Source organism: Vanessa tameamea, chromosome 9 (assembly GCF_037043105.1).
Source record: "Vanessa tameamea isolate UH-Manoa-2023 chromosome 9, ilVanTame1 primary haplotype, whole genome shotgun sequence".
In the NCBI taxonomy this organism is placed as follows: domain Eukaryota; kingdom Metazoa; phylum Arthropoda; class Insecta; order Lepidoptera; family Nymphalidae; genus Vanessa; species Vanessa tameamea.
The window spans coordinates 12,002,009-12,015,835 of record NC_087317.1 but is presented as its reverse complement, the minus strand read 5'-3'; the positions used below and the strand labels follow the sequence as shown (position 1 = coordinate 12,015,835).

The window sequence follows — 13,827 nt, the reverse complement described above, 5'->3', positions numbered from 1 at the left end:
TCAAAACATATCAAAAACTGCAAAAATATGCTGGACGCCACGAGAACTAAAATTTATTTGTGAGATGCTAACTACACACACTTATAAACACATGTTTACACCAAACAATAGCGGAAACGATCGGTTTTTTTTTTCACAATCTCCTCCGTATTATTTTGAATTTTTTCAAAAATCAACCAGACGTATAGGGTACTTCTCTTATATAATATATAAAAATAAAATTACACCAATAAAACAACAAACACAATCACTATTAATATTTACTTATATCGTTGCAATAGTTTTGACCAATCTCCTAAACTAATGGTTTATCATGAAATGAAATCAGACTATATTCATTGGAATATATCTCAAAGCTTTGACAAATTTCACCTGATAAGCTTATGACAGATTTATGATGTTGAACATAATTATGTTGAGCAATATACCATTCGATTTATTTATAAAAAGATATATTCAATTCCAACCGTAACCATATAATTTATTATTTTTTATCTATATGTATTCCGTTAAGAAAAAAAAAACCTATTAAGTAAAATTTTAGTTAAACCATTTATCATATAAGAAACAAATATTGACAGAGAGAGAGAGAGTTTTAATAAATATTCTCTTACTAGCTTCTGCACATGGTTTCGCCGGTATTTGATTGAGTGGGGGATTTCAACGTTAGATAAGCTATGTTTTAAATTAAAGTATAAGGTGTCAATATTCCAAGGTTCATTATAAACATCGAATCATCCAAACTTTCATATACAATGTTATAAATATAATTATCACAATTTGTATTTGTGTTTTTCCATAGTTATATTCAATAATCTCTTCTTTCTTTTCAGGTATGTCAACTAATAAAACAGGATTTCGAAGATATAAAAACATATGTTTGTCATTAATTACAAGAAACCCTTCATCTATATTAATAAAAGTAACTCTAAAGCAATAAAATAACTTGATTAATGTAAGTAACTTTAAGTTCATCAAAAAGCGGCGACCGCGTGATCGTGATTGATATAAAAATTTGATGAATGATAAAACTTATCTGCTAAGAAGCTAAGATGAAATTTAATTAAAAGGCGTATTAAGGATCTCTTAAACCTCATCCTTTCGCTTTACGGCTTTTGAAAAATTCCCTTTTAACCATCGTTAAGATAACGTCGGTCTTTAGACTTAATTGTTTTATTTACTTTGCTTTTCATATTGAGGAAAAGCGAAATAAAACTCTTTGTTTTTCCACTTTCTACTCGACTACGGCGAAGCCAAAAGTAGTGTTCGATTTCAGCAGATATGTGTTCAATTGTTTATCTGTTCCCGTATATCTTCAATTCAATTCAATTCTTAGTTTAATGGACCGTATATCTTCAATATGATGTAATTTAATTTGACAGCTTATATGTTATTAGTCTCGATTATCGGCTGGCTAAATGACGTCATAGTAAATTTAAAATGGCGCATTAAGCCTTGACAATTTTTCTGGAATGTGCCGTAGTGTCAATTGTTAGGGCTTAATTGGTCTAGTGGTTAGATATACTGTCGCAAATCCCAAGCTCCTGGGCTGAAACCCTAGACTGATATAAAGTTATTGGTAGTAGTATTATTGGCAAACTAATAGTAAGTATTTTCTGTCGAATAATTATCAGCAACAGCCTGAAGTCGGGAAGAAAGTGTGAACAATTTCGTTGCTCAGAAAGCACATAACGACTCTGTTGGTCCTGCGCCTAAACTCTTGTCAGTCGCGTCTGATTTGCCATCCCATCAGATTAGAAGAGTGAGGTAATAAATAATTCACTGTGTTTGTACACAGACTTCTGTACTATAACATTTCCTGCATAGTTCGCTAGTTTCCATTGAGATTGCCGTTGCGGAAATCTGTCAGCAAATCATAATCATCATTACGTCTGCTTTTTCAATATGTTTAATTATGTTTCAGAGCAATGTAACTAAAAATTTTAATTGCATTGCTCTATAAAATCGACCTTGCCTTTAATCCATTACTATTAATAAAGCCTTATTATTTAATTGATAGAAAAAATAACTATGTTCTTAGCCGGTTATTTTTTGTAAAATAAAGTATATTTGATAATATTCAACAGAAGAATATAATAAAGCAATGGACGTCCTTTATCTCTAAAACTGAAATCTCTTCCAGACAACCTTCGCGTAGTGCATATCACAACATATATACATTCAGCTCGGAGGTAATAAGAAACAAATCTGTACTTATTAATAAATATAGGTGTATATGTTTATTTGCACTTGCTGGTAGGGCCTTGTGCAAGCTCATCTAGGTACCACCCACTGATCATATATTCTACAGCCAAGCAGCGATACTTAGAGTACTGTTCCGTTTTGAAAGGTAAGTGAGCCAGTGTAACTAGCACAAGGATAAATCTTATTTGCCAAGGTTGGTGATGCATTGGCGACGTATGGAATGGTTTAAATTTGAAACGTCCAATGTCTATTGACAGTGGTGACTTACCATCAGGTATAAAATAGGTAGGACGACGAACGTTTCATAGAAAAAAATGTACGATAGCTCAGAAATTGATTAAAGCCTACATTCTCGGTTGACATATTGTGGACGTGCGGATATCTTGCAAATAAAACAGAGTTTCGAATATCACTGTTGTGTCAAATAACCACAAAAATCATGGTTAATTATAAATTACAACATTAAACCTTGTTTTTGTCGCGGCCAACATCAGGTGAGCAACTGAAATGAAAGCATGTCAAACGCTCATCACCCTAAATCTGCACAGCGCCACCTGGTGGCAATAGTTCCTATTATAAAATATAGAGAAAGCCTTACAATATCCGTAATAATGACAAAACGACATACATATATTATTCTTGGAGAGTTCACTTATCAAAGATACTAAGGGTATTTCCCAAAGATATCTTACTGGATTAATTTAACTAACATCTTTTCTAAATTGCATTTTAGGGCATATTACAACACATGCACTCCGGAAAAGTTCGTATAGAAGATATTTAAATTACCATAAGTGCTGTTTGATTGCATCAGTGCAAATACACTGCAGCGTCCCATTAGGTTATTAGTAAGATCCAGATTGGTTTCCCCTACGGTTTATCTTCCAATAAATGGAATTTGCTAATTTAGAGGGAGTGCTGTTGATATGAAATTGATATTACTTTTAATAATAATCCTTCTATTATAGTATTTGATTTGTTTTGTAAAATAACGTATAAGAATATAAATATTATTCGTGCAAAAGTATATAAAGTTAGTAAACTAACAGCTTGAAACTGTCCCACTTCTGGGCTAAGGCCTATTTTCCCTTTATGGATAAGGCTTGGAGCTAATTCCATCACGCTGCTCCAATGCTGGTTTATACACATGTGGCAGAATTTCATTGAGATTAGTCGTATGCAAGTTACCTCGCGATGTTTTCCTTCACCGCCGAGCACGAGATGAATTATAAACATACATTCGGCACATAAAAATGTAGTGGTGCTTGCCTTGAGCCCGCAATCATAGTTTAAGGTGCATTTGTTCTAAAAAAATTATTAGGTATATAATATCTAATCAAAGAAAATGAGGTTTAGTAAACAATTTTACTACTTTTTACTAATATAATTAATTCTTAACACTATTCAATATATAAAATTTGCATCGTGGCAAGTATCGCTGTCGTTGAATTATTCAAGCCAAGCCTACCGAGGATGAAATGAATAAACAATACGAATTAAGAAGAAAAGCAAAGCGTGTTGTCCGTTTGGATACCGCAATCTCCAGTTAAGACTCACGCGTATAAACACCGAGGTGTCTTAGTTCTTAAAAAAGTAACTAACATGAAATTCTTTTTCAACGTTTAAACTCTTAATGGCACTCAAGTAATGAACGTTGCTCAGTTGCTTAAAGAATTCTTTCTATTTTTCACGTTTGCCTCCCGGCTTCAGTTGAACACACGGCCATTGGAATTTTGTATAAATGTTTAAAAAAAAAAACAAGTTTATTTTCTACTACGACTTATGGAGAATTCGTGAGGATGCATTCACTGTTTTCTTAGAAAAAACCTTGGATGTTTTTAATTATTTTTTCAAATGTTTCTTTTTAACGTCATTATCTGCTGTTGTGATGTTTTCCTGACGGATTTCTCAAATCAAATGTTTTTGATTGAAGTAAACATAAAAATAATTCATTTTTGAATCGTCAACAAATTATATTTCAACTCTAATACCGTTTCGGAAAGCAGCCTCCAGCGAGAAGACACGCCAAAAAACTCGCATAGAGCAACTATACGGATTCATTTAAATAACTAGCGAGAATAGATGATACTCGTTAACAAACAAGCGTTATAACTCAAAGGATCTCTCGCTGGACCATAATTAGTACACGAAACATTGAAATAAATAAATGTATACAATTTAATCGCGAAGATTGGTTAAATTCTTTAACAACATATATGTACAGTCAGAGTAAGAAAACCTTCGTCAGTTTTCAAATTCATTCCTTTATCAAGTCGTAAACACTTAGTACCTTTTGAAACTAAAGCACTAAACAGACAACTGAATATAAAATTAAACAAACATATGATAATATGGTTCAAAATAATGTAACATTTTTGGACTACGTCTAGTGTCATAACAACATGAAACCTTTTTAATGGCCTAATTAGTCATTGCAAGATTTAAATTAGATATTATATCTTCTACTGAATTGTCAAAGTCTGTCAGTGGCATGTATTTTCTTGCAGTTTTACAACAATTAGAATAAAAACGCTTGTAATATTATTCGGCCGTTATTTTGAGTGACGGTTAATGTAATTACGTGACGTGTGATGAGTGATTGGGAAGTGGTGTGTCAAGTGATTCCTTGGCCTGCAAAAGCGGCGGATATAAACCCTATCGAAAATCTATGGGGTTTGATGGTGCAGCGGTGGATAAATAATAACGATTGAACCAAAGCAGCTGTCTTAGAACATTGCCGAAGTGTTTGGGAGAGCTTTAGAGGAACCGACATATGCTCTCGCCTTGTTGGATCAATGCGACAGCGACTACTAGCTGTGATTGATATGAATGGCGGATATACTCTTTTTTAATAAAATAAATAAGATTTGTTTAAATGAATAAATTTTACCATAATTACTATTTATTTTTACTATTTTATTTACTACTTCCGTCCTGCGTTTCCACCCGCGTTCCCGAAAGTTTTTATGTTTTCCCGGGATAAAAAGTGCCCAATATGTTATTCCAGTCATACACACAAACTGTCGCGTTTATAATATTAGTAGGAAGTAGGATTACTACTATGCACTCTCTTTTATAAGAGACAAGACAATGTCCTAATCTCCGATGTTACGCGAGCATTCACGAAGGGCTATGAGGTTTCGTGAAAAGTTGGTAATTGTCATCCCGTTTGACGGCTTCTTCTTAATATTATTATAGCTTTAAAACGCTATTATACTCTTTGCTAGATGCTACTTATAATGACATTGCGTCGCAATATGTCCAACTTAATCGGTAAAGCAGGTCATCGCTCATACTGAGCCCACGAAAATAGATCTTAAGGTGACGAACCTTTTCTTACCCCGACTGTACTTACCCTATACTTACCTCGAAAAACGTTGACGCAGTCCCAGTAATCTGTATTCGCACCTTGACTGCAATGTATTCGCAGCTTAATAAAGACAATAATACATGCAGACCAAGAAAACTCAAGCATTCGAAGCCAAAGTGCGGAGCTCCCAGGATGTTTCTAACCGCAACTGGTGCAAGTTGCAAGTTGTTCAAAGCGTTTCGTAAAACAATAAAAAAACATTCACCACCTTATATCGGAATGATTTTTTTTTTACGCGGCTTACAGTATCGTTAGCTCTCTCTTTCTGTTTGCCTCTTTCTAGTATATACGCAGTTTATATAATATTATTAAAACTTTTTTTTATTGTTTTAATTTACACGTGACTTATTATAATTAAGCTCTTTTATTCCGAACCACAGTACAAATACCAAACAATACAATATTTATTTATTTATTTATTTATAATATGTCACGCAGTTCGGCGTGCCTCTTGGCATAGGCCTCCTCCAGCTCTCTCCATTGAGCTCGATCCTCCGCGACTCTAGTCCAAAATGGTCCCAGGGTTAGGCGGATATCGTCACTCCATCTACTCTTTGGACGCCCTGGTTTTCTGGTGTTCTCTCTAGGATACCAAAGAGTCACCTGTTGGCTCCACTTGTTTAACTTGCAGCGCAACATGTGTCCTGTCCAGCTCCATTTTAGATGCTCTATGCGAGATATGATATCCGTGACTTTAGTCTTTCTTCTGATTTCCTCATTTCTGATCCTATCACTAAGCCTCGTTCACGTGACTTATTAGTAACAATTAATTTATTGTCATTTAAATATTATCAAAAGTTGTTAATTTATTTCATTGTCTTTTAACATAAAATACTTCGTTTCAAACTTTCGTCTTTTTTTTGACTAATTGATTGACAAAATATTTTCACGGAGATGTCAAATGTCAATTCAATTCAAGTCTTAGTTTAATGGCTTTTAGTTGTGCCGACAGGGCACAGATTATTTCGCCAATGTCACGTAGGATGGAGAAGACCCGAAAAAGATTGATCGGTACGGTTGAGGTAACAGACTCAATTAAATTTTGAGGACTAGCATAGTAGTAACAATTTCCTTGTTAATCCTTAACCTAGAACAACACAAACATTAAAGGTTAATAATAAAGTAAATTAATAATAATTGTTAGTACTCTAAACTATATATATTAAGATATAACACTCAATTGGACTATTCACAACCAATTTTATTACATTTAATATATTTACACAAAAAAGAACAAAAATGGACTAAACACAAACAAAAAACATTCAACATTTACAGAGCGAGGGACTTTAGGAGGGAGAATGTCGTAAATGGGATGAAGAAGTTTGGGACAAAGGAACAGGATATGGGTTGTGGAAATTTCCTCTAGGCCACATTCACACAGCGAGTGATCTCGGACTCTTATCTTTGCTAGGTGGGTAGGTGTGCATGAATGGCCGTGGCGTAACCGACAGATAGTAGAAGTGACCCAACGGTCAGCGTGCCTGTGATTTCATTTCACCAAGGTCGCCTCGGAATTTCAGGTTGTAACTTACCCTTAACCGATTTTGATGAAATCCAAAAATCATTCCAGGATTTATCCATTTGTGCTTTCGCAAGAGTGAGCAAGTCTCGAGAGGAATTGACAAAATGCTCAGATGAACCAGATTGGATAGCAATCTTAGCATATGAGGAAGCCGTCTCATTTCCAATAATACCCGAGTGACTTGGAATTCAGACCAGCAAAACTTGTAGACCTTGTTGGTGACAGGACTATGTGAGTTGCAATCTGAAGGGTTCTTACCCGGTTTAAAGATCGAGATAACAATTTGTGTCTTCCAAGATTGCGGGACAATTCTTTTGATGAAAACCTAGTTAATTATATTTAAAAATCATTTTTTCGCTTTATCATTTAATTTAGAAATAAAAGAGTAAGGAACGCCGTCTTCCCCAGGAGTAGAATCAGATAAACCATTTAACGCACATTGAAGTTCGGAAAAAGAAAAGGGGGCATCCATTTCATCCAAAGTGGATGTGGATGTTGGCGTAGAATTTAAAAAATTGTCCTCATAAAGGATAAATAGGCGGGCGAGCTTATTTTGAATTAATAATGCATATTGCATTATTGACATTTGACATCTCCGTGAAAATGGAACGCGTTCATTGTTGTTTGTTGTTGTATTCCTTCCGCGGATCTTTCTGTTAATCAATACACGGTTACAGCTTAATCGTGAAAAGGTTTCCTATTCGTTAATTGTTTCGAAATCTTTTAAAAGCAAGAATGTAAAAGTTTTAATCTGTAAAGTGCTCAAACGTTTTCAACTGATCAAGTAACGCCTCAGTTCGTTAAAGAAACTCTTTTATTTTCGTGATCTGATTTGATGTGTGGCCGAGTGTCGGGGTATTTTTATTGTTATTTTATATATAATATTAGTGGAAAGGTAATGAAAGCTGAAGTGCCGAAATGGATCTATTGGAAAATGAGTTTTAAATCTAGTTTTAAAAGTAGCTATGTATACACCACCTGGCTTATGTATCTGAAATCTCTCTGAGATTTGGTTGTTTGGAAAAGATAAATTGGAGAAGGCAATTTGCCATAATACATCTGAGCTCAAAAAGTTAATCTAAAAATAAATAATTCGATTTTTTTATTTAATCTGTGCCGCAATACACAATATTATTAAGTATATTATATTGGTTAATAAAAAAACATTGCGAATGAAATTCACGTTGTAAAAATCAATAGTATAAATATTATGAGCTCGTAACTGCGAATAATATAGTTTCTAATATCGACACTGCTATTAATATAGTAATATTATTTACTAAAACCTTTCCCGAAACGTGCTGCATCTTCTTGTTTCAATTATATGTAGGTATATTCATTTCGTAGTTTATTTTCCAAGTAGGCAAAAAAAAACATATCGTCATTGATAAGTGTTATAGTTTTTTAAAATTTATGCAAGTTTTTAACTCAAGCGATCGGTGGAACTAATTTAAAATTTACTTGAATAATTAAAATCACACAAGTAAGGTAAAGTTAAATAAAATCATGTTAAATAAACAAATTTCTATTTCTCGCTAATAGTCGCACAATACACCGCCCGCATGCCTCTTAAACAATTAAAATCCCGCTAAGACGGCCGCTCTGCAGTGTCCGTTGTTTCTATCGAAATTATAGACACTCTTTCTCGTTTCTGTCTGGTTTTATTACAGTTATTTTTTTCTATTTGAGCATAATCATATATAAAAAATGTCATATATAAAAAAATATATTACGCTTTAATTATTGGCAGAAATCCTTGTCTGTATAAGTGATGATGATTATTATGAAATGTGGAATAAAATTTATAAAAAAATACTTTTCTGTAACAATTATGAAATTCCATACAGTTTTCTTTTAGGCGCCAATATTACGGTATATATTTTTTTTATTTGATACGATAATAAGCCAACCTAATTTATACGGCAATGCTGCCATCTAGTAATATTAATAACAACTACGTACAATGTACAAGATGGATAAAAATCTTACCGCTAGATGTCACTGTCTTACGACTTATTTAACAAAATTATGATTTTTATTAAAATTATTTTAACAAGTGTTTTAGGTTACTGCTGTCATCTAGTGAAAATTTTTATAAGCACGTAATAATTCAAGAATAATGAACACTTAGCTTCGTGAATTTAATAACAGATGACAGCACTAGCAATTCTTAATGTTAAAGCCATTTAGCGCTGTTATAGTCTGTGATGCAAGTATGTATAAACCACGATCGAATTCGTAATCACTTTCATATCCGAACTCACAACGATACTCATCGGAATTGAACAATATTAAAGATTCTGTAAAAAAATGTTATATCATGTGAAGTGAAATGCGAGATTCTTGTTGCCGGTATCTAAAAAACCTTTCAGTTAGGCATATTTCTATAAAATTAGTGTTGAAAAATCTACGACGTCATATTCTATGCAAAATATGTTGCGAATAATTCATTTTTAGGTTAAACAATTTTGTGACGCAAAATCAGACTACTTTTACTATTATTTGCCTGTATACAGAGTGTCTTTGCATATCATTTTTGTTAAAAGAAGAGCGTTATCAATGTCAACTTCTATTTATAAAGTCAATTTTTGTAAGTTGAAAATTCAAATTTGAATTGTATATCTTATATCAATATGTTTATCAAAATAAACTAACTTAAAATTTTATCAAGAAATCCCGAAGATGGAGTAAGTACATATATTTTTTTATATTTCAATGTTATTAGCTTTTTAATGTGTTCTGTTTATTTGAACAACATCCAATCACAATAATAAAACTTTCCTTCTTTTATGTTTTTTCAGTCTCATTGAACGTGTTTCTCACCCCTCGGCAGTCCAGGTAGAGGCTTTAGTATCCTTTTTAGAGGAGAGACCTACCCTGGCTAAAGGACTTGTGAGAAACCCTAGCGCCAAAGCTAGAGCTATTAAAGAATGGGAAAAAATTACCGCCATATTAAATAGCTGCCGAGGAGGGACAGTTAAATCTAGAAAAAAATGGGTAAAGGTATGAGAATTTGAAATTAGTAGAGCCATGCATTTATAAGTCGAGGATATTATTTTATAAACAATAATGCATGTAGAATGAGTACTTAATGTTTTCCTTGCTTAGTATTGGGCTGATAAAAAAAGCGCCGTTAAAAAGAAATGTGCTGCACGTAATGCTGCCAGACGTATGTCTGGTGGGGTATTGGAAGATAATCCCGAGTTATCTGAAATCGAAGAGAGGATTGTGGCACTAATGTGGGGTGGTGGAGATGATCATCTACAATTGCAAGTTTTTGATGTTAGTTTGCTTTTTTGTTTCCTATTTACCTTGTAACATATGTAAGTAGGAACCAGTCCCATCGGAAAGCATCTATTTTCATCGATACATACATATATCTAAATACAGGGAAAGTTATTAATGTTATTTTACTGAATTGATAAATTATAATTACTGAATTAATAACATCTGTAAGTTAATTCTATTTCATTACATAATTAAATATATATTAATTTTAAAACAATATATAAATATTCGTAATTGTCGAATATAAAGCGTTACTGTAACATTATACTACATGTATTACACTACAATTACTTGGTGGTAGGGTGAGACAAACAGTAATATTTAGTATTGTTGTGGTCTTCTTGAAAGGGTGAGCCAGCCTGTGTAATTACAGGCTGGAGGGACATAACATTTTAGTTTCCATGGTTAGTGGCATTGATGTTTTAAGAAATGTTTAATATTTCTTACACATCTATAGTGACTACTTACCATCAGGCAGTGGTAACCATTTGCCTGTCCACCTACCTAAGGTACAAAAAAAAATACTATTAGAAACATTTTTTAAATCTATAAATAATATTTTTAGTAATGTATGTATGTCTTTCTGTTTAGTTTGTATACCTATTAAAAAATTGCATCAACTTGAGCTTGCAAAACAGAAAATTTAATACGTGTCAAATATAATCCTTTTGTTCTGTGTCTTATGCAGATGTATTTATTATTAAAGTTTCTAATTTTTTTTTAATTCATGTAAGAATTGATGAGCCAGAATTAAAAACCTGTTATTATCATTAACAGTATTTTTTTAAAGTATATCTTATATATTATGATATCTTCTGTTTTAACTTTAAATTTAATTAACATACCTGTTGATCTCTGATGTTTGTGTAGAATTATGTTTCCAATTAATTTATTGTTGTAAGCAACTATTTTTCATATAAATCGACATATTAAGTATTCATTCTGCACATAAATATAATATAAAACTGTTTTTAGGATAATGTAAACGTGGGCTTTGATGTTACAAACATCAAAATAAACCAATCTCCTCAGCAAAGTGAGGTAAGAATATGTCAATTTATTATTATGAATGTAAAAGTTTGGATGGATGGATGTTTGTAATGCTATACCAGCTGAACAGATCAGAATGGAATTTAATACTGAGATTGATAATAGTCTAGAATAGAACATAAATAACTTTATATCGTGAGAATTATATGTATACACATGCACAACCTCTCTTCAAATGCATGCAAAGCCGTGTGCAGATAGTAGTAAATTGTTATTCAATTAAAGTGTTCGTATTAGAGTATATTTATATTCTTTTTTTGTTTAATTTTTTTCAGCCTTCTCTAGAACATGATGCAATGCAACCTGAAGCCACGACAGAAGAAAGACAGGGTGACAGTACAAGTGCAACTTTTTGTAATTAATTTATTCTTTTTTTAAACATCTTCAAAAAAAGATGGAGGTATTTTTTTACTCCATCATTTATGAACCATTTTGATATTATTATTTTAGGTATTTATACTTCCCGTTTAGTCACATTTAACTTTGAAGTAAAAATACCACTCTAAGGGTGTAAAGTATGGGATTTTTTTTGTACTTTTAATTTGATTTTTTTTGTACTTTTAATTTGATTTTTTCTCTTGATATTTCATATATGGTGGACCTGGGGACGCTGGTTGCACAATGTGCGATTGCAACAAACATAACAAAAGAGGGTTGAAAATCCCTCCCAAGCAATAAGCACTATTAATAAATATACATAATGGTTCATAAATTAGATTTGTTTATAATCTGAATTGGTTTTTGATTTTTTTTTTAACAATAATTACCTTAATTTATTTTTAAGCTCCTACACTACGCACATTTCGAGCTGTCAGAAGATTACCACCACAACGACGCTCTATATTTACCAGCATAGCTGATAAATTTTTGAAGTTAGAGGACCAGCGGTTAGCACATGAAGGGAGAGTTGTCAAGGTGATGGAAGAAATGGCCCGAACTCACAATGTGCTGGCAGATGGAGTCAAGGCTCAAGCAGAAGCACATAAAACTCTCGGGGAAGGCCTTAAGGTTCTCGGGGAGGGACTGAAGTCACTGGCGGAATCAATGAAAATATATAATTAATAAATTGATTTATTTTATTTTATAGTGAAAAAAAAGACTTTTTATAGTGAGATATATGCAAGTAGGCTACCTTATGGTACGTAGTTACCATCGTCCATAAAGATTAACAATGAATATATATAAATAATGGAGTATGTCTTCGATTAATCTATCGACGACCTACTCCATTATTAATAAATATGGTCTACTACATATCACCGACTTCAAGTAACATTGTTATTTATTTAATTTATAAGATTCTATATTATTTTCGAATAATAGTTATTTTTATACAAAAGTGTTTTATTATTTACCATTTAAACCCCCTTGGCCCCGCATAGAATACATTTATTATGATGATGCCAGCATATTTTAGCATGCAGTTCATCCTTGATTCATATAAGAAATATTATCCAACCTATAGCTGTTCATTGTGATTTTTGGCAATAGTAAGACATTATCTCTTTTGTGTTCGAGATATTATCTAAGATATTATGTCCCTTATACTAAATATTTGTTTGGAAGTTACTACAATTTTTTTTTTCATATTTAAAATATTATCTCAACGCAAGTTCTGAATTCAAGTGACAGATCTACTTGATAGGTCCTGATTTAAACAGCTTTTCGTTGGTAAGCCATTTTTACTTAAAATTTAAGCAAGCAAACCTGCGCAATATGCTATGTTGTAGGACACAGCTTCATTCTATAATTATTAATGCAATATGCAAGATCGTAACGTAATACTCTGAACTAAAAGACAGGTTGAACATGCGTTTAGACCACAATTAGTTCATTCTACTCGGTTTCGAGTAGTAGTATGCAGCTGATTATGCAATAGAGTTCCAGGCAGAAAACCCTGAATATATAAACATGTCACATTTAAGCCTGATGTAAAATGTTTTATCCAATAATAGTGAACAAAAATTTTACTGCTAAAAACAATACCCAATAAATAGATTTGTTAAATTTAATATGTACTATAATTTAATGTAAAACTATCATGCATATATAGCATCCTATTTATGTCGGCAACCACAATTAAATATTACGATTTACTTTTGAATTTACCAACATAACATTCCTAGCCTGAAAATCTTTTCGGCAATAATATATGCAACAAATCACTCCAGAGATGTGACTTTTAAAAAAAACATCTGTAATTAAAAGAATTTCATACCACAAACATTAGCAATAGATCAAACTTAATGAAAACAAAATTGTCTGTTATATTGGGTAGATTTCAACAGTCCTGTGATTGAAGGCTTTAACTAGATTAGTGCTGATAAATGACCTATTGTGAAAAGTGTAAGAGTTGAATTTCTTTCATGACCGGTCACTCGTGTCAGCC

At 32.5% G+C, this 13,827-nt stretch overlaps 2 protein-coding genes across 2 annotated transcripts in view; both read left to right on the top strand.

The window, feature by feature from the left end:
• Mwh (multiple wing hairs) overlaps positions 1–13,827 on the top strand; it is a 131,962-nt gene that overhangs the window by 31,398 nt on the left and 86,737 nt on the right. The gene's annotated exons all lie outside the window — the stretch shown is intronic.
• LOC113394047 (uncharacterized) lies at positions 9,320–12,614 on the top strand. The gene is made up of 6 exons (XM_026631218.2): positions 9,320–9,787; positions 9,902–10,103; positions 10,209–10,382; positions 11,364–11,429; positions 11,714–11,792; positions 12,223–12,614. The coding sequence occupies exons 1-6, from the start codon at positions 9,783–9,785 to the stop codon at positions 12,498–12,500; spliced, it is 804 nt and encodes a 267-aa protein (XP_026487003.2). The 5' UTR covers positions 9,320–9,782; the 3' UTR covers positions 12,501–12,614.

Excerpts from the sequence above, each read along its gene's own strand:
- LOC113394047 (XM_026631218.2), top strand. Across the intron at positions 10,104-10,208 it reads CTAGAAAAAAATGGGTAAAG|TATTGGGCTGATAAAAAAAG; the intron begins GTATGAGAATTT and ends TTCCTTGCTTAG. Across the intron at positions 11,430-11,713 it reads AATCTCCTCAGCAAAGTGAG|CCTTCTCTAGAACATGATGC; the intron begins GTAAGAATATGT and ends AATTTTTTTCAG.